This window comes from Photinus pyralis, unplaced genomic scaffold (genome assembly GCF_008802855.1).
Source record: "Photinus pyralis isolate 1611_PpyrPB1 unplaced genomic scaffold, Ppyr1.3 Ppyr1.4_LG3a, whole genome shotgun sequence".
In the NCBI taxonomy this organism is placed as follows: Eukaryota; Metazoa; Arthropoda; class Insecta; order Coleoptera; family Lampyridae; genus Photinus; species Photinus pyralis.
This window is the reverse complement of record NW_022170509.1, coordinates 7,253,802-7,280,710: the sequence shown is the minus strand read 5'-3', so window position 1 is coordinate 7,280,710 and position 26,909 is coordinate 7,253,802. Positions and strand designations below refer to the sequence as shown.

Below are 26,909 nucleotides of genomic sequence, written 5' to 3'. Positions count from 1 at the left end.
AACTCAAAATAGAGTAGTGCCTGCACATCTACACTATAGCAGAAAGCTTTTAGTGAAAATTTGAAGTCTCTAGCTATTGTAGTTGTGGAGATCTAACGCGGACAGCCGGCCTGCCAGCAATGACGAATATAATAGCGTATTTTTTTCAAAAATGCGCTAAAAAATGGAACAAAATTAGAACATGACGGGATCCGTTTGACAGTTAACCGGAACATAAATTTTATCACTTAATTTCGAACTGAAATCGATCACTGTCCGTTCCGAAACCGATTTTAACACATTCCTCGTACTTTTGAGACCTTAATCGAAATTCTCGGTCCTAAATTAAGCTCGCAATTAATTTAAAGGGCAGTTAGCGCGCGTTCGGCAAACTTCGTGCGTTAAGGAGGTCCAAAAACAAATCACGTGAATTTTTCAGAAAATTTACCACGGTGCCGTCGTCCAAGTTACCTCCTCGCGGTAAATCGAAAAAGATAGAGAAACCTTGCCCGCAGGTACTTACGCCGGAGCGCGCTATTAAAAAACTCCGGGTTTTCTCCTCTCACCTCTCCCTCGTCTGTAGATCTACAATCGCGCAAATTCTAACGGTTTGGCCGGTAGAAGGCCTCAAAGTTGGAAAATGCGAAAAGCCCCTCCTTAGCGACCGGCACACCGGGTCGCGCAGTTCCCAAACGAGACCATAGATTATAATCGTACCCCGGCAAAAATAGCTCCTCCACGTCGGTCAAGATCTCAGAAAACCGGAATAGGATCTGTGATTTTTTAATTTTTTCTAAAATTTTCAATTTTTTCGCTTCTTACGGCAGCTACCCCGTAGGTCTCAGGAGGAATTTTCTTAATCTCACCGAACTATCCCCCCCCCCCCCCCCCCGATTGAGTTCCCACTCGGTCAGAGTCAGAGGGTCAGAACTATTCCTCCCCCTGATTTATCTAGGAATATGGTGGGAGGATGTTGGAGAAAGCAGTATTTGAAAGAATTGTGTTGTTACAAAAATTTTGTCATATAAAAAGTCATATATAAAAATCGGTTATTAATCTGAATTTGTTTAATTTGACTAGGGAATGCAATCCCGCAGCAAAATCTCAATCCCGGTATTTGCGGGATCCTTAGATGTTAATCCCGCGGGATCCCGGTATTTGCGGAATCCCGCAAAATTTTAAATAAATTGGCAAATAAACAATTTTGTGCAGTTAACCTCTGCATTAAAATAAATCGTTAATTATCACAATATTCAACAAAAAAGTACCTTCAGCCTAACTTAGAACTCAAAAAAACCTCACCTGTAAAGCACAAAAAGGCGAACTTCTAAAGTGCCTCAAAAATCATAGTACATTTTTAACGAAAAAAGTTTAACAATAATTATTTTAAAAATAATTTCTCCGTTATGCGTTTCATTAACAAAGCAAACAGAGTCGTTCCCTTGGTCGACAAATTCCTCAGTCCCGCAAATCCCGCGGGATCCCGCTCCATTTATGTGCGGGATTAATCCCGCAAAAATGCTGCGGGATCCCGGTATTTCGGGATCCCGCGATCCCGGTATTGCATTCCCTAGTTACAGCCCTTTGAATTTTCTTTCGAAATTGGTTTCTAGTCTATAACTTTTGATTGAGAAGTCTGATCGAAAAAGTACGAATTGAATTGGATTCTACGCACCCAAATTAATAAGAAAAAGTGTTTTCCCGAGAAATTTTGGTGTAGTCGATTTTTGGTAAAAAAGGAAGGCCTTTTTTTGAGCCCCGAAAAAAAAATTGTCTCAGATCGACCCGGAAAAAAAATTTTCTTATAGAATGTGGCCTGTAGAATCCATAATTTCAAACAGTTCCAAGATTCGGCTACTAGTTCAAAAGTTACAGCCCTTTGAATTTTCTTTCGAAATTGGTTTCTAGTCTATAACTTTTGATTAAGAAGTCTGATCGAAAAAGTACGAATTGTTTTGGATTCTACGCACCAAAATTAATAAGAAAAAGTGTTTTCCCGAGAAATTTTGGTGCAGTCGATTTTTGGTAAAAAAGGAAGGTTATACACTGCCTTTTTTTGAGCCCCGAAAAAAAAATTGTCTCAGATCGACCCGGAAAAAAATTTTCTTATAGAATGTGGCCTGTAGAATCCATAATTTCAAACAGTTCCAAGATTGGGCTACTAGTTCAAAAGTTACAGCCCTTTGAATTTTCTTTCGAAATTGGTTTCTAGTCTATAACTTTTGATTGAGAAGTCTGATCGAAAAAGTACGAATTGTTTTGGATTCTACGCACCAAAATTAATAAGAAAAAGTGTTTCCCGAGAAATTTTGGTGTAGTCGATTTTTGGTAAAAAAGGAAGGTTATACACTGCCTTTTTTTGAGCCCCGAAAAAAAAATTGTCTCAGATCGACCCGGAAAAAAAATTTTCTTATAGAAAGTGGCCTGTAGAATCCATAATTTCCAACAGTTCTTCATCCTACAAAAAAGGATAATGCGATTAATTTTTAATGTAAAACCGACAATTTCTCTTAGGAATGTTTTCATCAATAGGAAAATTTTATCATTTCCCAGCATTTACATCTATAAGCTTTGCATCTTCGTGAAAATGAATAGTCATATTTTTCATCCATTAAATGCTAAGCATGACTATCATACACGCAACAATGAGGTACTTACCATACCCTACCATTCCACAGCGAAGTATGAAAGGGGTCCATATTACAATGGAGTTAAAATGTACAATGCACTCCCTTTATATATTAAAAACATCACAAACATTAAGAAGTATCGAACGAGCCTAAAAAAATACTTAGTCGAACGTTGTTTTTATTCAATGAGTGATTTTTAATTGTAACATGTACTTTAGCGTTTACACTGTTCCTAAATGACTTTTTAAAATTTTAAATGTCGATAATGTTTGTATGTCGATGTCTATGTCAAGGTACTTGATCACAGACAATAGAGTTATTATTATTATTATTATAGTTCCAAGATTGGGCTACTAGTTCAAAGGTTACAGCCCTTTGAATTTTTTTTCGAAATTGGTTTCTAGTCTATAACTTTTGATTAAGAAGTCTGATCGAAAAAGTACGAATTGATTTGGGCTACTGGTTCAAAAGTTACAGCTAGGGAATGCAATCCCGCAGCAAAATCTCAATCCCGGTATTTGCGGGATCCTTAGATGTTAATCCCGCGGGATCCCGGTATTTTGTGCAGTTAACTTCTGTATTAAAATAAATCGCTAATTATCACAATATTCAACAAAAAAGTACCTTCAGCCTAAAGAACTCAAAAAAACCTCACCTGTAGGTAAAGCACAAAAAGGCGAACTTCTAAAGTGCCTCAAAAATCATAGTACATTTTTAACTAAAAAAGTTTAACAATTATTTTAAAAATAATTTCTCCGTTATGCGTTTCATTAACAAAGCAAACAGAGTCGTTCCCTTGGTCGACAAATTCCTCAGTCCCGCAAATCCCGCGAGATCCCGCTCCATTTATGTGCGGGATTAATCCCGCAAAAATGCTGCGGGATCCCGGTATTTCGGGATCTCGCGATCCCGGTATTGCATTCCCTAATTTGAACAAAGTTGAGCAAATAGAATCAGTTGGATGCTATCTATGTACAGCGATATATTGTAAAGGTTGTAATCAAGTATATTCGGAAAACAAAAAGATCTTCAAAAATTCGTTTTAAAGAGCACATGGCTGGCTTCACAAACAATCGCTGGGATAAATCCACAGATGCTTGAAAATAGTCATATAATTGACTATATTTGCCTAGTTTGTATTTTATCGTTCAGTTGTTCGCTGATGATGAAACCTTTGCTGTTGAAGCACGTTCGATATTTTTACTTTTTGTGTCTTTGTGCAAATCCACTGATAAATAAAACCTAAAAAGGTTTGCTGGAATATGCAATTTAGTGCAATCACTTCACTACGGCACAGAAACTACGCACGTATTGTACTTTGAAAATGAAGTCCGTTACAGAAATGTGTTCCTTATAAATAGTATTTGACTGACACATTGTATTTTTCCAAATGACCAACCCCATGTCAGAAAAATTTATTGTCTGAGACCTACGTCACTCCTTAGAGGTTACCCAGTTCAGTTCATTAAAAATGCCGGTAAATTATTTAGACTCTTAAAAGTTTCAACTAGCAACGCATCGTTCCAATAATAATTTTTATCACGCCTATTATATGCATCTTTGTTGAAAGTAAAGGGATGAATGCTTGTCCACGAGCGCGACCTACGCGTGTCTCAACGCTTGGGGTCATTTTCAAGACTATGCGAAAAATACGTAATCGATATTCTAAAGTTGATTAAATTTTAAATGAGTTTTTTGATTGGGTTATATATTGCTGTTAACATTGAGTAAAGTCTTTGTTTGTTAGTCACAAAATCAAGTAATCGGGTCAATAATACGTCAAATTCAAAAGTTCTCCAATTAAAGTCCATAGTAACGTGATTAATTACGTATCAACGGCATCTTTAATTATGGAAGTCATTCGTTACAAGCAACTCAACATGCTACGGGATCGGCGGTCTTAACTTAGTTCCTGCTTTGTTATAAATATATTTCGAACTAAAAAAGATTTGTTTGATGTGTAATGCTAATTGCAATCCCCTGTGAAGTGTCGTACATGAATCCCACGGCACCAAATTGGCGTTTTATTTTAACGGTCGGCGAATGTATGCAAGCGGAGCAATAACTCAACCCTTATCTGAAATATCTGTCAAATCACCATATTAGTTATAAAAGCTGTGCCATTAACGAAGGTGTATAGATCGAGCAGCCCAATAATTCACAACAAAGACTACTATTGGTTTAGTAAAAATACGACCACCGACTGCGTTTCACCTATTGTTTGTTAACTCGCACGTGATCCGTTTCCTTCCAAAGGTAATTTAGAACATAATGATTTTTTGCCTCGTGTAGCAGCTGATAGTCCTTATACATTTAAAGCCTGGCACATTTTCACCACAATTTTATTATATCATCATTCTCTCCTCTCAAAATCACTTTCGAGGTGAAAGACCTACCCTCCGAACTAAATAGGTGATGGAGGTGTCCGAAACTAAGACTTCAATTACTTCGGGAAAATTAGTTTACTCAGACTTTTAATAGTATTTTTGGTAGCACAAGAGACACATTTGGATTAAATGTTAATGAATTTTTTGTGATTCATTTCCCAATTAAATGACAAAGGTAATGTAGTTCCTTCCTGCTAATTTTCATATTGTGCTTTTCACTATTTTATCTGAAAATTAGGGAAAAAGGGAAGACCCATTGAAGCTATTTAATTTATTACTGTTTGTTAGAGATATTTGGAATACATTACATGAGTAGGTATAACCGTTAACGCCACCCCAGGGGGTTTACCACCGAAATCCAAAATCACATACGTAATAATTTTTTCAGTGTATCCTTTCAAAATTTTAGTCCGAAACCGATATCTACGATTTTTAGTTGCGTTGCTTAATTTTGTTCGTGTTAGTTTATTCACATTTTGAATTAATTAGATTACATTATTTATACATACGGTAGTTTTATTTTCCTTCGTGCTTTTATACATCGATTGACGCTAGTGTCAGACATTAGACATTGCTGTCACAAGATTTGCCGCGCTATCCCTTTTGTTCGTTTGTGTTTCTGTCCGTTACAGATAAGGCAGAAAAGCGCCCTTCTGAGGTCAAAAGGCTGTTACAACCAGAATTCAAAGGTAATTTTTCTTATTTCGTATTTATAACGTTTGATTACATCTACTTTTCGATACAACCAAGTTGTAATTACTACATTTCTTTGATAGTCATTTAACAATTATAGCTTGTTTTGATATTGACCCTGATTCCAGATCTAGACTATTTGTAATATTTTGAGATCATTAATTTATTAAATCACTCTTGATTGTGACAACAATTCTTGTTTGTGTTCTATCCTGTCAATTCTTTATTTATTTAGATAATCAAGACCAGAACAAGGACCTCTTGTTTCCTTTTTCGGTAAACATTCTCTTTCCTCTTTTGGAATTTACTAAACGGCGCCTATTCGGTTTGCTAACACTATATTTCCCTTTTGTTTCGTTTTGGCAAGTGTACAAGAACTCCATTATTCGCCCCGACCCACCTCTACTTTGCCTGAGCTTACCGTGTGCGTATCTCGTGGTAATTTTTGTGAACGTGACAAATTTTGCTTTCCCTATTTTCGCACTAAAACTATGTTACATATCTGGCAGTTTTTGAATTTTATCGTTACCTTTTTTGTGCGTTTCATTAACTGAGAAAAATGCATGGTACGCCACTGGAAATGTTTTACCGGGAAGTACACAATTCAAATTGTACAAGGACGACCAATATGCGCAATGTTTTTCCTTAGATCGAGAAAGAGAACGTGGCGAATGGACAGCTTTTGGTGGTAGGTACATAATGTATTTGATTCTCAAGTATAGGTATCCTAATTACTTTTAATTCGCATAGCATGTAGAGTAATTTTTTGGTATTACTTGCTTGTCAATTTATTAGGGTGTTTCCATTTATCAATTTGAATTTTCAAGGTTTAATAAAACATTGTGCAAAGTTTAAAAAAATAAGTTAACAATTGAGGACGGTATTCAGGGGTAGACACGTAAAGTTTCTCATGTATGTAGCAGTTTAATTGAGAATTTCTCTTCAATTACGTTTATAGGAATGGCGATTTAGGAGCATTCCTTTCCATGTGTTTGGGTAAGGTTGAATATTTTAGATTAGTACAGGGTGTTAATCCAATTTGGGGCATATTATTGTTTTTGATGTGTAGGTAGTTAAAGAGAATTTTTCACCTGTGTGGGGGGCATTCATTTGAGATTAATATACAGGGTACCTAGTTAATTTAGGCCATGTGGTAGATTTTGAGTACATAGTTAGAGTGCATGTATTCTTATAAGACTTCGCAGGAAGGTGACTTCTAAGATCAATTACGACTTTGTGATCGGCTTGTGCGATGGCTGAGGAGTTTTATTTGGTTTAAATAGGGGCGTAATATACAGGGTGTTACATGACCGCATGTAAAAAAAAATTTGGCGATAGAGGGGATCAGACAAGCACTTTTTCCAATTAAACCGATGGTCCAACGTGTTTCGTTTGGGAGCCATCCCCAAAGAAGTGGTGAAATTTGTATTTCTTCTCAGCAACCATAAGAGTTACAAAGATGGGTGGCGCGTATTTGGATAGGCTGTCGGGTATGCACTATCCGATTTTAATAACAAATTTTCAAAATTCCTACGACGAAAGGGCGCGTCCCTGCTTGAGGGGTGCGAAAAAATTCTGATTTCACATTCACATTCTTGGACAAAACCTCAAGAAAATTTTATGTGAGTCACTAGTACTATCGCATCTTAATTACGGTGATGTATTATATGCTCCTTGCTTAACCGTGTTTGACATTAAAAGACTGCAGAAGGTTCAAAACTCCTGCTTACGTTTGATGTTTGGTGTGCGACGGGGAAGGCATATATCCCATAAACGAAGAATAGTTCAATGGTTGACAATGTTTGACAGAAGAGTTCTACATATGACATGCTTTTATTATAAAATCTTAAAGTATAAAACTCCTCCTTACCTTTCCAACAAAGTAACATTTAGAACCGATATCCATAATACAAAAATATTCGAAGGAAAAAGATCTTATTACAATTCCCGGCCACTACAAGTCAATTTTCAAACGATCGTTCTCCTACAACGTTGCGAAATGGGTAAATCATTTTCGGATCAATGATCTCACTATTTCATGTCATACCTACGTTAAAATCAAAAATTAGAGAAAGGCTATTGATCGACGATTAGTATGTGTAACAATTAACAGTCAGCATATAACACATCAAACCGAAAAGTATTTCTAACGCTTCCGTGTCACTCTGTACTTTTGTAAACGCCCTATTTTGCTTGGTAAATAATAAGAAAATCTCTCTATTTTAAAATCACAACTCTACTGCAATATTTCACAATTAGGTTCATGCGGAAGAACAGTATTCTGGCTTTGTATCAGTTGTCTGAGCTTGAATCCTTATTTGATTAAGTGTACAATACAAATGTTTTGTTTTCTTTTTTTTTGTAAATTATTGGAAAACCTAATGAAATAAAAATTATTATTATTATCGGTGTTTCTTGTGAGAACTCAGGTCTAGCCTGGTTAACTAATCGCACGGATTAAAATCAAGTAACGATTAGTGTCTGTGTCTGTGTCTGGTGAAGTTATGTAGGTTAAAAAAAAAAATAAAAAAAAAAATAAAAAATCACTCACGTACATTGGACATCTAGGGATAGTATGTAATTCGTACTTACCAACATACCTATTGATGGGCACAATAGCCAACGCTATCAGGAAAGAGGAAAACAAAACAAAACAAAAAAAATCATTATAATAATTCCTGTAATTTTATTAAATGGAGTTTATTGTGTAAGTGTTTCTTTGGCTTTGCGTTTGGGTTGAATACGAGTGGGTTGTGATAACGTGGTGTGCTTCTGTGAAGAAGGAGTTTTGTGTTTTTTAATTGTATTTATGGTGTTTCCTTGTTCCTGAGGTCGTATTTGTGAGGTTGCTTGGGTTTTTGGTGGAGATATTGCAGTATTTTGTGAGCCTGTGTTAAGGTTTTTGCGTTTCGGTTGTATACGAGTGGGTTGTTTCTGACAAGAAGGAGTATTGTGTTTTTTAACTGTGCTAGGGCGTGTAACTTTATTGGATATTATTATTATTATTTCGACGAAATTTGGTATCTGAGGGTTTTTGAACATGAAAATCACGAACCTGGAATTAGTTTTTGAAAATTCCAAAAAAAAAGTTCCACTACAATTCCTAGCCGGAGAACGGGGAGAATTCCACGAAATTTGTTGTGTACATACTTGATGAGTTAAGGGACAAAATTTTCGAACAGTTTTTTAAAATAAAAATAACTCATTTGAAGATTGGGCCTTCGGGTTACAGTGTTCCCCGCCTACTAGTAAGTGATCTAATTTCGCATGTAGTTAATTGAAAATGTCGTAAATAACAAAAAATAAGAATATCCAAAAGAAATAACGATGAAAAACTAAAAAGAAACTTGTGAGAGAAAGATGAGCCTTAAAAAAACACAATTAATGAGCAAAAAATTCAGAAAAATGCTGCGTCAAGATTTAACATACCTCATATTGTTTAGATGTAAAACATATCTGAAAAACGAGTGAATGGAGCCACCACAGACATCAAGAGAAAGAACCACATAATATGGTAAAGTGAAAGACCTTTTCAGGTAGACGCGAAGTCAGAAAACCAATGGCGTTCCCAAAAGAAAAGTTACATTTAATGAGTTCCAAGGTAAAACTTTACTAAGGGGAAGACACAAGATACAACTGCGCGTAAGCAGAAAGAAAAGAAGTCAAAAATACCACGGGAAAGATATGCACGACCTTGGAGAGCCACACAAATAACTAATGTAATAAGAAATCTAGAACACTTAGATGGGCGACAATAATGAACTAGATAAAAGAACTACCTTTCTACTAGTGGATTACAAAGAAGATACAAAATGGAGACTTTAAATAGGTCAAAGGTTAGTTAAGTGGATCTGACCTTATTATTTCATTACAAGAAATTGTTCTACAAATGGGGTTTCCAGCGTTACAATCACCATAAGAAGTTCTCCTGTTTCTGTTTCAGTTCCGTTTAGAAACTGCATCCTCTATGTTTAATCTCTACGTCGTAATCTCTACCTCTCGTTACACTTCTCGGAATTTGTTTTGTGTGAGCTTCCGCTTCCAAATTATTGTGGTCACTGTATATTTCCGGTATATTTCCTTTCCATTTGGATCGCACGTTGCTATAATTGTTGCTGTTTCGTCCTGTTTCCATTGTAATATTAATATTTCCTGTCCCTTGCGATTTTTCTTTCTTAAACTTTTTGTTCCGGTTCTTCCTTTTTCCCGTCTTCAGACAACGATTTTCTTCGCTTTTGGAAGTGACTGCTTCTTATCGTTCGGTATGCACTAGGTATTGGAACATATGGTAGCCGATATGCATCACACCACAATCAGTAGTAGAACAACACGGCGGGATGTCAGCAAAATCAATACTGCGTTTTCCCCCACGCTGTGCAAAACAATCATCCCCACCAAGGGGACGCGCATGCAGTAGACTTCATTCTACTGTGAGCTGTCCTATAGTAAGTAGTAGGATCAAGTGAGTCATTACTACTACGAAACCGAGCTGTCTTATAGTGAGGCATGAACGACATCGGTACGACAACCAGCATGGTTGTATCAAAACCGAAGAGAGAACGTAGGCACGTGAAAAATGCACTACGGAGGTTCCTGCGAAGATCTCCAGTGCCCAAATTAGGTAGTCGCGATCCGTCGACTACTCCACGAGACCTGGTGATACGCGAATCATGTAGATATAGGCATGTGCGGTTCGGTTTCGGGCACGGCAAATCTATAGGGGGTTGGGTTGGTAGAAGCGCCTTGGCTGAAACCCGGCCCACTTAAAAATAAATAATTTTCAATAAGGCGAAATGTTTTGATTCGAATTCACTTACTCCTAGATAATCCAAAATTCGTGATGGGTCAATTTCACAGGGGGCATAAATATTTTTAATACAGCTAAATATTATAGATATATGCATGGCTTAATGAAAGACGTTTCTATGTAAGAATCTTCCGTTTTCTCTTCAAGATACAAGTTTTCAAATTGTAGTTTCAAACTCGTTATAAAATAACATTACCAAGCTTTGAAAAGGGAAATTTACATCGTTTTCTATTACCTTATTTTCCTTATTTTTTGACTTTTAAACAAAAAAATGTGCACAATTTACTTCTTTATTGAAAACATTCCAACAACAACCGAAGTCAATAAAATAAATATGAAAAAATGAATGTAATTGCAATATTACAATTTGCAAGACTCGTTTCATGCGTTTAAGTAGAAATGGCATTAGCTTTACGTCGCATCGATAAAATGTAAAATTCAGTACGCATTTTGATAAAAAAAAGTTAAATCAAACAAAACTCAAAAGCCGACCAAAACGTAATCTAGCGTACACAGTAAAACAAATACTACGAGCGGTCAATTATGACTAAACTGGCATTTATAGACATGCCGCAATGAATCTTTCATTATCTGTAATATATGCGCAAGCAGGGAGTCCCCAGTTTAATGTATACACATATTGCCTTAGTAAATGTCCAAACAGTTTACAAATACTATTACATAATATCATAAAGCTCACGTGACAACGATATTTAATCGGCTACGTGTTTTGCAGGGAATTTCTAACATCTACATTAACAAAATTAATTATTCACTAACGACGTAAATTCAATTGCATAATCGCACTCCAGCACAATGGAACCGTCCAAGAAAACAATTTATCTCCATCTCTAGAAATAATTAATAAGTCATTAAAGATATCAAGGGTTAATTAACTCTCAGAAAGAAGAGAGATAATTGCAATCCTGGAAATATACTACCTTTATAAACATATTTCGCCAGGTATTAAATTTGTGGAGAGTTAAGTAGATTATGCTCATTAAATATTGCTTTTCGTAGCTCAATGGAGGGTCGTATTTCAGTGATTGCCTTTTTTTTCAAAGGGCGACTAAAAAACGTTGGGGTTTATCGTCTAGTTTTACTTTGGTAATCAAGATTACGTTTCCCTTGATAGGTATTGATTTATTAAAGGTGAAATTAATGGAGCCAACCTTGTGAGAGGAATTTTCAGCTAAAGCAGATCAAGGTGTTTGCTTCAATCGAGTTTGCACTAAAAAATTGAAAAGGTCGCCCTAAAACTACGTGTCAGCTTGAGAGTGTATTTGTGTATTAACGGCGGAATTGAAAACTGTCGGCGGCACTCTTTCAAAATGTACTAGACGTTTTTATTATTAGGATATAATAGTGTTGACTTGTGAAGTATTCGATGTGGAAGTTGTCACTTTGAGTACTTTGTATGACGATGTTTTTGCTCGAAAAAATGAATAAAGTAAACATTCTCAATTAAGGGCAAGGAGTATGAAGTAACGTGAAGTGACCCGGAAAACTCGTTATGGTCCAGGAGGCAACGACATTTTTTGTGCACTCATTTCTACAAAGCTGATATTCTGCCATTTTATTGTTTTGATAGTGCAAGTAAACAAAACGGTAATCTACCGCTTCGGCGGTGTTGCCTAAATTTGCAACAATGTTCTGAACATGTTAATAAATAATATGTACATGCCTCATTTCTACAAGAACGAAAGTTTGTACAGTAATTAAGTATACCTAAAAGTGCCTCTAAATTATTATATACACGCGAATTAAATAAAAATATTTCAAAAACGAACATAGGCAATTAACAAGGGAAAAAGATTTTTTGCAGATCCTTACTCCCCATGAGAATTTAGGTTTTAGCGGGATTATAATGGCACCAATCGAAAGAAGATTTTTTTTCTTTATCTACTGATATACGAATTAGTTCATTTTCAGTTGTATTTCTCATTATCAACGATCCTCGAGATTGTTTATAATTTTGTATTGCTGCCTGTCTGTCCGTCCGTCTGTTCGTCTGTCCGTGTGCACGATAACTCATAACTGAATAATATCATTGACATTCGCTATTTTGTGTCAAAATTTAATGCTACTGTTCATAGAAAATCGTGAACATAAGTACCAGTTTCCATACGCTTTTTTGACAAAAAAGCTCTGTAATTTGATAACTATGCAAAAAATTTAATTGACTAACCTGTTGAGAAGCGAGATGTTTTAGTTTTCAGTCTATAAATTTAAACGTTTTTCGTATTTAAGTTTTTGCTCAGTTTTCAACTTGTATGTAATATAATTTCTAGATAATTTTTGTGGTGATGGCATTTTCAAAATTTCTGTACATAAAGTCGAATTTGTGGTTGAATTGGAGTTTTCACAAAAGATGTTTGAATGGGGTGGAATACTTCTCGTTTCTTTGAACGTTTGATTGCTGTATGAGGTAGAAGGGCCATCTTGTAATTTAAATCTTGAAAAAATGTATCAGTCATTTTAACGACAAAAAATAACATGGTTACCTTGTTTTGAGTAAGGCAAAGGAATTGAATTGATTCTCAATAACTTCCGATTGCCGCTTTTGTAAATATCACATGAATTAAAGTGATTTTCACAAACGATTTTATATTTTAATTCCTCATCGTCTAGCCCGGCAATAATAGAATTTCCACAATTTATTTTCCATGCCGTCATTCGAGGTTTGTTTTTGATAGGAAATTTAAAATAACTAATGTTTTTAGTTTTCATTATTTTATCCAAAATTCGGCAATAACTCCAATTACCAAAATCATTTTAAGCCATGAAAATTTTCTAAAGAATTGACTTAGACGGAGTGGGACGCTCGTTAAAATGCATGGAAAACAAATATCGCGTGCAGTAACTATTTCCGCCGTCGTTTATTATAAATACTTTTTCCTCAGTGAATAAATTTTATAAAAAACATTATTGACAGTTGTCATAAACTGATATTCATTTCGAATTGAATAACGAATAACGAATTTTTGATTAAAAAAAAACCGTTACAACTGAATACCGAACGATCCTCGAGATCTTCACGCATCAATCATTTTTACAACGCGCCTTAAGGGGTTGATTCTGTCCCACCAAATCGGAATAGCTTGTCAAACATGTTGTTTGAAACGGAGTTACTTTTACTTTTATTCGAGGTGCCTAGATACAAAATTTCGCTTAAACATCTTAACAAAAAAAAAACAAGATTGCGCATGCGAAAAAAAAATTTTTTGATTCGGCGTTGGTTTTACTTTTACTCGAGGTGCCTACATATTAAATTTCAATTAAATATCTTAACAAATAAAGAAATTTGGGATTGCGCAAATACAAAAGTTGGGTTGCACATTTTTTTTATTCATCTGCATAGTTACCTGGGGCTTAAGGGACATTTACTAACACAGAAAAGCGGGCATTCACATGTTCTTTGTAACAAAAATTATAAAAGAAGCCCTTTTTGGAGGTTTGGGCTGTAATTTTTTGCCCCGTTAGTCTACGTAGCTGAAAAACAATAGCGACCTTTTTTATATCCTTAAGAACAGCTGTTTCAATTTTCAAAGCGATCGGACTTTTCTATACAAACTTATTCAGTTATGAGTTATCGTGCACACGGACAGAGGAACAGACAGACGGACAGACAGGCAGCAATACAAAATTATAAACAATCTCGAGGATCGTTAATAATGAGAAATACAACTGAAAATGAACTAATTCGTATATCATTAAGATAAAGAAAAAATCTTCTTTCGATTGGTGTCAGTATAAACCCGCCAAGACCTAAATTATCATGGGAAGCAACGATCTGCAAAAAATCTTTTTCCCATGTTAATTGCCTATGTTCGTTTTTGAAATATTTTTATTTTATGCCCGTGTATATAATAATTTAGAGGTACTTTTAGCAGAGCAGTGCAGCAGCTACGCTCGGAAAATCGTACCTTCCAGCGTGTCTACCGAGACCTTAGTAACATCACGCGATCGGTAGACCATTTTTTTTGGGTTTCTTATGACTTTTCCAACAAAAATTTCATCTTTGTAGAAATAAGTTCAATCGAATAAATTTTTATGCATCTTGCGTGGGTGGTAGACTTGTGATAGCAACGCTTCCAGCTCGGTTGACTATTACCATACCTAATTTTTAAGTACACTTAATTACTGCACAAGCTTTCATTACTGTAGAGATGAGGCATGTACATATTATTTATTAAAAACACAAAAAATGTCGCTGCCTCCTGGACTATTAGGATCGAATTTCACTTTAATGCAAAATTCACTGTAAGATATTAATTTGCTTCCGTAAAAAATTAACGGTCACCCAGCGTGTGACGGACCGAAGTGAGAATCCAGAAAAGAGGCAGTGGTGTTTCGGCTTTACTATATTTACTTTGGAGTGGTTTTCTCTTTCTCTTTTTTTCAATTCAATTCAATTTTATTGTTACCTTTTGACAATGGATTAACATTGTGTAAGGGCTAGTCAGGACAGTAAAAATAATAAGATTACATAGTAACATAGCAATTTACAAAGTTTAAATTAAAAAGTAAATAAATTTATTTGCAGATGTTTACGAATTCGTCGATTTTATAGATTGCATTTTGAACTAATAATTTTTTAATTTGAACCTGAATTCCCTGAAAGTCTTTATATTTTTCATGGTGCTGGGGAGGTTGTTGAAGAGCTTAATGCCAATGCTATTGGGTGACTGTTGGGATACTTTGAGTTTTGATACCGGCACAGAGAAATCTCGTTGCCTTCTTGTGTTGTCTTTGATGTCTTGGTGGCGCCATCGAAACGTTTCTACGGATTAGTACTTCGCAGTTTAAATTTGAGGTATGTGACATTATTACGCAGTACTTTTCATAAGACACGTTCTAACTTTCCTCGCCCTTCTCTCACAAGTTCTTATCGTTATTTCTTTTGGGTTTGACCTACTTGGATATTTACGGATTACCGACGCAGTATGAGGATGATTTAGTAATGTTTATTTGGACTCGCCATTTTCGCAAGAGTGACAAGAGTGAATGTTTCTACATTACCGGCTACGAAACATTCGAATTATTGATTCTTTTTGAGTATTATTTACAGATTTATTATAAGATTTACATACTTTGTGTCAGATGTTAGCATTATTATTTAGCAATATTTGTGCAGCGCGATTCACTAACCCTGTAATTTGTTTCTTGCGTTATTATCTGTTAGATATTTGCAGAACGCGCCCTTTTGAATCCAGGCGGCCGCTACGACCAGAATTCAAAGGTAAATTTTGTTATTTTTGTCGATTCCCTGATAACATATTGGTTTTCGATACAATCAAATTGTAATTATTACATTTGCTTGGTATTCACGGTTATAGCTCTGTTGCTTTTGCGGAAGCCTGTTTTGAAATTAATATGTTCTCCGACTACGTGTTGATCCCATTTTACTCAAAATTATTGACATAGCGGATCTATATTTATCACAGTGACGTATTTGTAATATTTTTGAATCATTTGATTAAATCACCATCGATTGTGACGTCAGTTATTGTGCATGCTCTATTCCTATCAAGACACTGTGCTGAAATATAAACACTAAACAGTCCACACTCAGAGTATTGATAGGTATAAGAGGGGATTTTGCCCGAACAACCTTCGAAGCAACAGAATGGTGTAGGGAACACTTCTAACGGAGAAGTTCTCTTCACAAGAAAAACAGAGGTAGATAATTTTTGTACTCTCCTGGTAATACAGAAACACCTCCCATTTTCCGAGTCAAAAAAGAGACAAGAACCAGACTCTCCACAACCGTAGCACTTCTTAATCATGTGCCTTGCTTACACGGACTCGATGCGTACAACTCCCACAGCCGTTCTGGAGGCCCTTTTGGGTCTGCCTCGACTAGATCTCCACTCTGACATTGCGTCTGAAAAATAAGGGATTGTTGAATATCAGAAGTATTGAGGTGGGCCACTTTCGAATTCTGGGGGAGGCTATTAAGCGGTTGCCTATCCTAGAAGGGCGATCGGTCTCACTCGTATTCATATTAGGGAAACTATCATACGTTCCTTGATCAGGGTGTCATCCCAACTAGATATATTCATCTTCACTAAAACTATGGACAATGACGACATCTTGGATGATACTATGTTTGTAAAATTTGAGCCTAAACTACTCATTTTGAAAAATGTAGCAAAAAAACTTGCCCTGCAGAAGTTATAATACCTATTCCATTCAAAGCTATAGGTAAAATATTTGTTTTTCTGCAAATTTCAATAAACTACAAAATGATCTCTGTAATCCCGACGTTAAAGTTTAACAGTACTTTACCGCATATATGCGTCTATTTATTAATCACAAATAAACCCTTATTTGAACAGGCTATACATTTGAACGCAATGTATATTTTTATTTGTATGAGCTGTTTATTTATCAGTGTGGATGAAAAAATACTTCTAAAACATTTTTGTTTGTTTATTTGTCAAAAAATTATTCCCTATTCCAACTGATCTAAATATTAGTTTAGTTTTGTTTAAGCTTAATTAATTGAAACAGTAAATATTAATATTCGTGTGCGGGCAATTGCCATTCGTTCCCAGATAATTCGCACCGAAATAATTTAAACCCAGATGATTCCCACACGAACAATTTTCTTCCGGGTGATTCACTCTCGGGGTTTCGTTCTCAGATAATCCCCGAATGTTGATATTGATGTGTTTTACGTAGTGTGGACGATTTCTAGTTTTTTCTTAAATAGTGGCATTCTAATTTGGGTATTTTCTTGGAAATTTGCGTTCAGAAGAAATAAAGAACAATCGTTATTAAATGCTGTTTAGAAATCGGCATTTTAGAAAAAATTACAAATTCAAAAAACTGCACTTTCTGAATGTAGACACAGCAGAATAATTGACAAATTACGGCTGTTATTTTATAATGCATCGTGTTTCATTTGTTTAATTTTCCAAGGCCTACCTAAAAGTGTAGGGTCCTTTTCCAAACAATCTTTCGCGCCATCGACAAATACCGGAAATACGTCAAATAAGATACAATTTAAGCATTTTTATTAATTAATTAATTAATCTCATTTTCCCAATATTTGAGGTTAGGAACGATATTTTGAAAAACGGTTTTCACTGGCCTCTTTGGGTGTTCTTTGGCTACTTTTTCATAAAGCAAATCATTCTATTTGATTTTTTTGATTTTTTTAGGATATTGGATCATAGTGTCAAAACTAGCCCCCTGGCAGAGAAGGATTCAACTAAATTAACTTTATTTTGGTTGATTCTTGTTGCCCAAGAAATGCTTTTTTTTCGATGCCAAATTTGTTACAATTAGTCAAACGGTTAAGAAGTTAAAGCAGGTTATTGTAAAAACAATTGAACGCCCCACACCATCTTTGTTTTTGAAATAACTGAGTTTTGTTTTTACGAAAATGATAGATAAAAAGGTTCTCTTTAAAATTGTGAAAAAAGAATGTTTAGTTTATTATGCGAAATTTAAAGAAAATGCAATTTTAAAATTTAAGATGGCAGTTACGCCCTCTGGTGGTCATTTTTAGAACTTGAAAATATTTTCCAGCGATTCTTCATGATCGATTTACCCAATAATTTTTTTTACCCCTAAGTCATACGACGAACAGTTCCCCAGATATGGTCGATGAACCGTCTTATTGGGTCACCTGGTACATGAGAAAATAAGCCTGGGCATTAAGGCGATATTTATGTCGAGGGCGACAGAGCCCGAGGGCCTCCGGCCCGAGGGATTGTAAGTCGTCCGGGGGTTAAATATCGAGTAATGCCTGAGGTGCATACAAAATTTTATTTTTCATCGTTCCAAATAATGCATTTCCCATATACACATGTAACGATTATACATTAGTGCTTCATATCAAGTAGCATCTTTTTTTATTACATAATATAACTTCGTCAATATCCGTTTGAGGGCATAATGAAATGACAATCCATTATGCGCTCTCATTATGCCCTCGGGTGTCATAGACTGCTTTATATATCTCATATGACAGATATAATTGGCATATAATAGGCAAATGAAAAATAAAAATAAAAATTACCCCCAAGTACCTTTAATATGATTTTAGATTTCCATTTTTTTTATTATAGTACTTATCTTTTAATAAACGCATATTAGCATTACACATTTGAACCTTTGAACATTTGCTATTTCTGTTTAATAAAGATGAAAAATGTATTGTGATTTTTTATGTTTTATGAAGGTTTTCATTTTATGTATATTTTGAGAGGAAGTTGTAACGTCTTATCTAAATTCAAAATTTATACTTGAAATTCTTACGCCATCTAGGTATGTCCTTTGTAAACCCATTTAGTTAAAAGGTAAGTTATTTCTATAGCACACTTGTTATTACCTTAGTTCTTTATTTTCGCCGCTAGAGGCCATCTGTTTTCTCGTTCCTTTCGTTCAGAGACGATCTGCCCTTTATATCGGTTAAGAGCAAATTTACGCCATTACGTTTTACTCGACTTATTATTATTGTTAGGGCTCTGGGCTTAACCTAGCGGTTCACTCTTAGTCCTTTTTTTATTATTACATGCCCTATATTTATAGATTTATAAAATTATCAATATTTATATCGTCCTGGGAACATTTGTTGTAGACTGTAAATAGAGAACTAGTCAAATGTGCGTCAGAGGCTCCTTTGGAAACTAAAAGTGTCGCTTGAATTTTTCAACGGCTCCCGGTATATTCAGCAGCGGATTATGAAGCGAGCTGGTGGCGCTCCCATTTACTTCTTTTATCTTCAGTCGACTTGAAGCTTGTAGTAGGTTCCGACCAACGTGGAACCCATCTCGTCTTTTCTGAGCTAGTGGCAGCGGTGCGCCCTTCTGAGCTCGGAGACGTGGCGATCCGTTAGTTCAAAAGTAAAATATTTTATTCCGTGAGATAACGTTTGTGCATAAAGGATTTCGATACCGCCGAATAATAATTAGTATACTTTTTGTGATAATTTTGTCGTGTGTGCTCAAAGTGCATGTGACAACTTCTTTACGTAAATGAACAGATCTTCTTTCTTATTGATTTCTGATGGCACGGTAGCATGTATGATTCGGTTAGGCGCTCTGGAAAATTTCGTTAGGTGATTTATCACGACTAGGTGAATTTGAGCATTCTTAAATTAGATCATTTCAAGGGTGAAGTTCAGTATTAAAGTTCATTACTTGACGCTAGCAACTCTTGCTTAATATCTTACAATTACAAAAAGAAAATATGTCACGAACCGTTTCCTAATTTTGCGATTTGTAAAATTCACTTCATCATAAAACTAATTGCGATTTCATTAAGTAAATTACGAGTGGAGAACAAGGAACAAGAAAAAAAAACATTATCTTTACACTGTTCGTGTTCTTTTAGTTATTTAAATAGTAATGATATTGATGACACGAGCCAAGCCACTTGAACAAACTTTTAATTAATAAATTGTTTTTCGGTTTTTATGAACTCAAGTTTTAAGTACTTTCAATTTTATGCAGTCATTAAATCCAGTTATTGACATAACGATGTGAAAACTCATTATGAGACTTCACGAAGCAACTTTTGTCGTTAGAGTACTCTTTTAATTAGCTTTCTGTTTTTGTTGCAAAATGCATAGAAGGTGTGTGCTTAGTACCAAGTGCATTTATCTATACTTGCGCACACATGAATGGGGTGTGAAATTTAAAATATTTGGTTTTCGGCTTATAATGTGTCGTTATAAGGTAATCAATAACTAACATCTTCCTTATAGGGTGGTTGTAAACTTGTAAGCCTAATTGTTATACCAATCCAGGTAAGTTTGGACATTATAACGTTCTTTTGCACTAACCGATTAAACTTGTCAAGGGGATTTGAAATTCCGACTTTGGATGAACGGAGTCCAAGTTCTGTCTAAAAGCCATTGTTCCATTGACAAATGGGTCAAGGAACCTACCTCGTATGGTCCAGGAACTAATCGGTCCATAGAACTTGAACCTCGATCATCCATCGACTGAGGACTTGAGACAAAGTGAAACCTTTGATGTCAGCCAATCAGAAAACAGGTGGCTAGACGCTATAGTCAACAACCATGGGAATTATCATCCTTGGTTGTAAAGCTTGGTTCCAAGAACCGTAACACCATCAAACTAGTATAAATGCTAAGTACATACCCACGACATTAAGAACGATAAAGTGACTCATCTTTGGTTCCGTGCTGACTTGACACTCATATTGACCAGCATCTCGGGCTTGAACGTATTTAACCTGCAACGTCCACGTATCCGTGGCCTCCACCAGAAACGCCTGAAACCTCTCATCGGCGATGAAGGTGTACCGATCCACGGTTAAAATATGGGCATCTCTTCTTCTGATCCACGACACAGACTTATTACCAAGCTGTTTGACACGGCACGGCAGGTAAGCGTGCGTTCCCAGCTGTGTGGTAATGTTTGCTGTCGTTGTTGGATCAAAATATGGACCGGTGTATAAACCAGTAAATCGTTTTACCGGATGCGACGCCTCTCCTCTTAGGAAAACTGTAACAAAAAAGATTTAATTAAATAAAGGAAATAAAATTGCTTTCGTCGTTTGTATTGATATTACAAGTGTAAATAAAGCTCTCCTGCTAATTAAATGAATGAAATGATTATAAAGAAATGTTTTTATGGTTAACTAGCACGTAAATCAGCAATTATAACAGTGTTCAAGCTGAACATCTTTTATTTAAACCACCCAGACAACGATCAATTTTATTACTGGTATAAATATTTCAGTGATTTTTTAGGGTAGAATTTATGTAGGGGGATAAAGTTTTAATTGGTCTTAAATTATCATAATAAGTGCAAGTTCGTGAGCTAAAGTTGTATGTAGACACAAGGAGTTATGGAAAAACATCGCTACTAATTCTCGGTTTCAAGGCGGAACGTTTATGTAAGCCGCATAATAAGTTGACGGCCCTAAATACACGAAAGATACATAATTAGGTACATCACCGCGGATAAAAAAAATATATTTCATAGATTAAGAGCGTAAATGAAAGAACGTGTGCAGCTTACGACTTCCTTACCATCTCGTTTTAATGGAAATTCGATAATCCCCATTTTTATAAGATTGAGCTTAAAGTACAGATGCCGTTGTAGCCTCACCCCAGAACGCTATTCAGCTGAGGAACGGCATTTTAAATTCGTTAAGTAGCTGTGTGGTAACGTTTTCGCTACACAATTGATCGACCACAAACGTTAGTCGCTCTTTACCTCAAATGAACACGTTAATGTAACTTCCAGACAAACGGAAATAAGAAATTATGCGAAAAGACGAATATTTTTAATAGCGATCAATATCTCTGTAGAACCGATAAAGCGAAAATGAGGTTATATCATTTCATAGCATCAATCAAAAATTTTCATTAACACACTTGACATAATCCTTGGACACGAAAATAAAAATTTGACATGAAAACTATCCGCGTCGCAGAGTGGACTCATATAAACACACGACTAATTGATTAACAATGACATCTCTGACAAGGATAAGAGCTTACAAAGCTTGTTTCAGCATATTGCCCCGCACGCAGGCGGGCGATTATTAAACTAATAAATTATTTATTTGTTTTTATAAATATTTTCACATAAACAGGGTGACTGCCCGTAAAAAAACAAATGGAGGCGCTCTAAACAGTCTCGCAACTAGCAGAAGCCTCATTTTATTTTTGTCTCTGATGTTTAAGTAAACACCACTTCCACCATAAACAAATCTCCTTTAAGAATATTCGAATAAAACGTTCCGACTTCCCCAATTTGAAACGCGCAATTTTTTGTAACAACTGTGTCATCGTTATCAGCATCAGAACAAGTATAAATCCCGTCTAACAATCAGAGCTGGGCAGTATTCGATTTTGTAAATACTTTTTAGTATTCAAATCTTTTAAAGTATTCAAATACGTTGTAATTAAATACTTTTATGGAAGCAGTATTTGTTTTTGTAACTCAAATACTTTCACAAATATTTAGTATTCGAATACTTCGAATATTCCAAAGTATTTGGATACTTCGTAAAGTATTCGAATACTTCGCAAGGTACTTATTTGAATACTTCGAGAAGTATTCGAATACTTCGCATAGCATTTGAATACTTAACCTTCCTTTTTTACCAAAAATCGACTGCACCAAAATTTCTCGGGAAACCACTTTTTTTTATTAATTTTGGTGCGTAGAATCCAAAACAATTCGTACTTTTTCGATCAGACTTCTCAATCAAAAGTTATAGACTAGAAACCAATTTCGAAAGAAAATTAAAAGGGCTGTAACTTTTGAACTAGTAGCCCAATCTTGGAACTGTTTGAAATTATGGATTCTACAGGCCACATTCTATAAGAGAATTTTTTTTCCGGGTCGATCTGAGACAATTTTTTTTTCGGGGCTCAAAAAAAGGCAGTGTATAACCTTCCTTTTTTACCAAAAATCGACTAAACCAAAATTTCTCGGGAAAACACTTTTTCTTATTAATTTGGGTGCGTAGAATCCAAATCAATTCGTACTTTTTCGAACAGACTTCTCAATCAAAAGTTATAGACTAGAAACCAATTTCGAAAAAAAATTCAAAGGGCTGTAACTTTTGAACTAGTAGCCGAATCTTGGAACTGTTTGAAATTATGGATTCTACAGGCCACATTCTATAAGAAATTTTTTTTCCGGGTCGATCTGAGACAATTTTTTTTTCGGGGCTCAAAAAAAGGCAGTGTATAACCTTCTTTTTTTACCAAAAATCGACTGCACCAAAATTTCTCGGGAAAACACTTTTTCTTATTAATTTTGGTGCGTAGAATCCAAAACAATTCGTACTTTTTGGATCAGATTTCTCAATCAAAAGTTATAGACTAGAAACCAATTTCGAAAGAAAATTCAAAGGGCTGTAACTTTTGAACTACTAGCTCAATCTTGGAACTGTTTGAAATTATGGATTCTCTCAAAAAAACGCAGTACTTTTAAGTTATTTAAGTATTTGAGAACAATTTAGAAATGTTTAGGGAAAGTTTTGAAAGTATTCGAATACTTTTGAAAGTATTGGAATACATTCTAAAGTATTTGAATACTTTTCAATGTATCTGTATCTACTATTCGCTTGTGCTGGACGTAAAAGTATTTAGTATTCAAATACCTTTGATTTGTGTAAAGTATTTACTATTTAGTATTCAAATACTTTTTGAAAGTATTCTGCCCAGCTCTGCTAACAATAAAGCTTCTTATCGCAACGACCAGATGTCTCCTTTTTTAAATATCGCAAACTTGATGAACAATAACAAACCTACATACAAAATCAAAACGAAAACATTGCGAATTTAACAAAATTACTAAAAGGATAGGCAAACACTGTGATACAAATAAAAGTAAAATAAAGTAACTTTGTTTATTCGTAAGTAACCCACCCGATCTGCACTTAACATTGAAATATTCTCATATGGAGGATGTCCCGTGATTATTTTTGGGGTTTAGGCCGATATTTTAACTACCGTAAAACATAACCATCAGAAACTTCCCAAAATGAAAAATAATTGACGTCGTCCAGGTGGGGCTGGACATACAAAAATATGAGCCGAAGGTTCTCAGGAAAAAAAAATTGTTATAGGGGTCGAACATTTTCAATAGTGGTAGCCTTTTCTTTGGAAATGCTCACCATTTTTGCATAAAAGGGTGTATAGTCTCACAAACACGATTTTATGAAATAAGACTACTCTTCCTTCTCAGATCACTTGCACTCTGTGTTTTTTTTACTGCTTTAGGACTGTCGACCAATTGAGTCAACGTATTTTGGAATTTTTCCGCTTTCTGTAAAGAAAGGAGCTGCACGTACCAACGCACGCTTGCCTTACCCTAGGGGAATTTTTCACTACGAACAAATCTTGGGAGATCACAACTCAGCTCCAAATAATACGGATTAAAGTATGTATTGTGACTTTTGTGTATTTTGTTGTAACCAAGAAAACTGTAAGTTATTGCGGTGAGTATGCAAAGAATTTCAAGTAGTAAACTGCGTTCCTATTTTTTATGCGTATTTTAACAGAACGTTCTTTAGTTTCGAATAAATTGTCGGAATATTATAGTTTCAGTTAATGCTGTGCTATGCCATTATAATCCCTATAATAATGAAATCAAAATTACCAAAATTAAGGTCTTTGTGCGTACATTTTTACTTTGTAGACATGTAGTCAATAACTGTTCAACAATTCAGTTTTACACAATGTAACTGAAGTAATGCTCGTAGTATTGATCGGGGATAAGAAAAGCCGTAGACAAAGTAGTGTCAGTGCATTCTCGCGGGATTAAATAATATTGTGCGATACAGTCAGGACATAAAAGAGACGAAGTCTGAATTAGTATCGAAATAGGGTAAGGGTTTTAAAAATGCGAACAAAGCAGGTAATTTAAAGATCCAAGGAAACCAACAGTTCAGTACTTAATTTTAATCCCTATTTAAATGGCGCAAACAAGTGCCTGTGTCTCCGTATTTACGTATTACGCATTTTTCTTTCTAAGTTGCCGTATAGAGAATAAACTGCAGTTCGGTACGCAGTTGAAGTGAACGAGTGTCACTCCATGATAACGAAAGGGTTTTCTTGGCCCATTTTGTAAGCGTCTTTGATAAGTGACACCCTGATCCTGATCAATTTTTAGAGATTTCGGTAAAGTTAGAATTTTGAGACACTTACGACTAGAACAACTTGAGCATAGCAGTACAGAAACTTCACAAAGTGTAAAAATTTATCGGGTTGAATTGGATTTCCAAATAAATGATACTCTTGGTGGAAATTCAAAGAATAAATTTATAAACCGTGGTTCAAATGTGGTGCGTGCTTGAAGTATTGTTCTCCTAAATGGGTTTCGGAAGCCCTTCGAAATGATCATATTTCGTTCTCTCAAGTAGTGCTATTGGGTTGCAGTTACTGGTTCAGCACTAGTTCGATCGCTTGCTCATGAGAAACGGTCAGCTGAATTTTGGTGAACACAACCTCCTTCGCTTATTCTTTCATAAATATAATGATACCAATTGGCACAATTAAAAAACAGGGCGTGTGTAAATTGTGCGTCGCACACAAGTAGCGTCGTAGGTTCTATTATTTTAAATTTCCTTTTTTTAGAAATTTCTGATTGTGGAAACTATGGCGCAAATCCAGTTACAGCCCTTTGAATTTTCTTTCGAAATTGGTTTTTAGTCTAACTTTTGATTGAGAAGTCTGAACGTAAATGTACGAATTGTTTTGGATTCTACGCACCAAAATTAATAAGAAAAAGTGTTTTCCAGAGAAATTTTGGTGCAGTCGATTTTTGGTGAAAAAGGAAGGTTATACACTGCCTTTTTTTGAGGCCCGAAAAAAAAATTATCTCAGATCGACCCGGAAAAAAAATGTTCTTATAGAATGTGGCCTGTAGAATCCATAATTTCAAACAGTTCTAAGTTTGGGCTACTAGTTCAAAAGTTACAGCCCTTTGAATTTTCTTTCGAAATTGGTTTCTAGTCTATAACTTTTGATTGAGAAGTCTGATCGAAAAAGTACGAATTGTTTTGGATTCTACGCACCAAAATTAATAAGAAAAAGTGTTTTCCAGAGAAATTTTGGTGCAGTCGATTTTTGGTAAAAAAGGAAGGTTATACACTGCCTTTTTTTGAGGCCCGAAAAAAAAATTATCTCAGATCGACCCGGAAAAAAATTTTCTTATAGAATGTGGCCTGTAGAATCCATAATTTCAAACAGTTCCAAGTTGGGCTACTAGTTCAAAAGTTACAGCCCTTTGAATTTTCTTTCGAAATTGGTTTCTATAGTCTATAACTTTTGATTGAGAATTAGTCTGATCGAAAAAGTACGAATTGTTTTAGATTTTACGCACCAAAATTAATAAAAAAAAGTGTTTTCCCGAGAAATTTTGGTGCAGTCGATTTTTGGTAAAAAGGAAGGTTATACACTGCCTTTTTTTGAGGCCCGAAAAAAAAATTGTCTCAGATCGACCCGGAAAAAAAATGTTCTTATAGAATGTGGCCTGTAGAATCCATAATTTCAAACAGTTCCAAGATTGGGCTACTAGTTCAAAAGTTACAGCCCTTTGAATTTTCTTTCGAAATTGGTTTCTAGTCTATAACTTTTGATTGAGAATTCTATCGAAAAAGTACGAATTGTTTTGGATTCTACGCACCAAAATTAATAAGAAAAAGTGTTTTCCCGAGAAATTTTGGTGTAGTCGATTTTTGGTAAAAAAGGAAGGTTATACACTGCCTTTTTTTGAGGCCCGAAAAAAAAATTGTCTCAGATCGACCCGGAAAAAAAAATTCTTATAGAATGTGGCCTGTAGAATCCATAATTTCAAACAGTTCCAAGATTGGGCTACTAGTTCAAAAGTTACAGCCCTTTGAATTTTCTTTCGAAATTGGTTTCTAGTCTATAACTTTTGATTGAGAAGTCTGATCGAAAAA

At 35.3% G+C, this 26,909-nt stretch overlaps 1 protein-coding gene across 2 annotated transcripts in view; it reads right to left on the bottom strand.

The window, feature by feature from the left end:
- LOC116165584 (neurotrimin-like) overlaps positions 1 to 26,909 on the bottom strand; it is a 355,447-nt gene that overhangs the window by 141,606 nt on the left and 186,932 nt on the right. For both annotated transcript variants that reach the window (XM_031480146.1, XM_031480145.1), the window contains exon 2: positions 20,618 to 20,983. In XM_031480146.1, the coding sequence (XP_031336006.1) occupies positions 20,618 to 20,983 (366 nt within the window). The remainder of the gene's footprint in view (positions 1 to 20,617; positions 20,984 to 26,909) is intronic.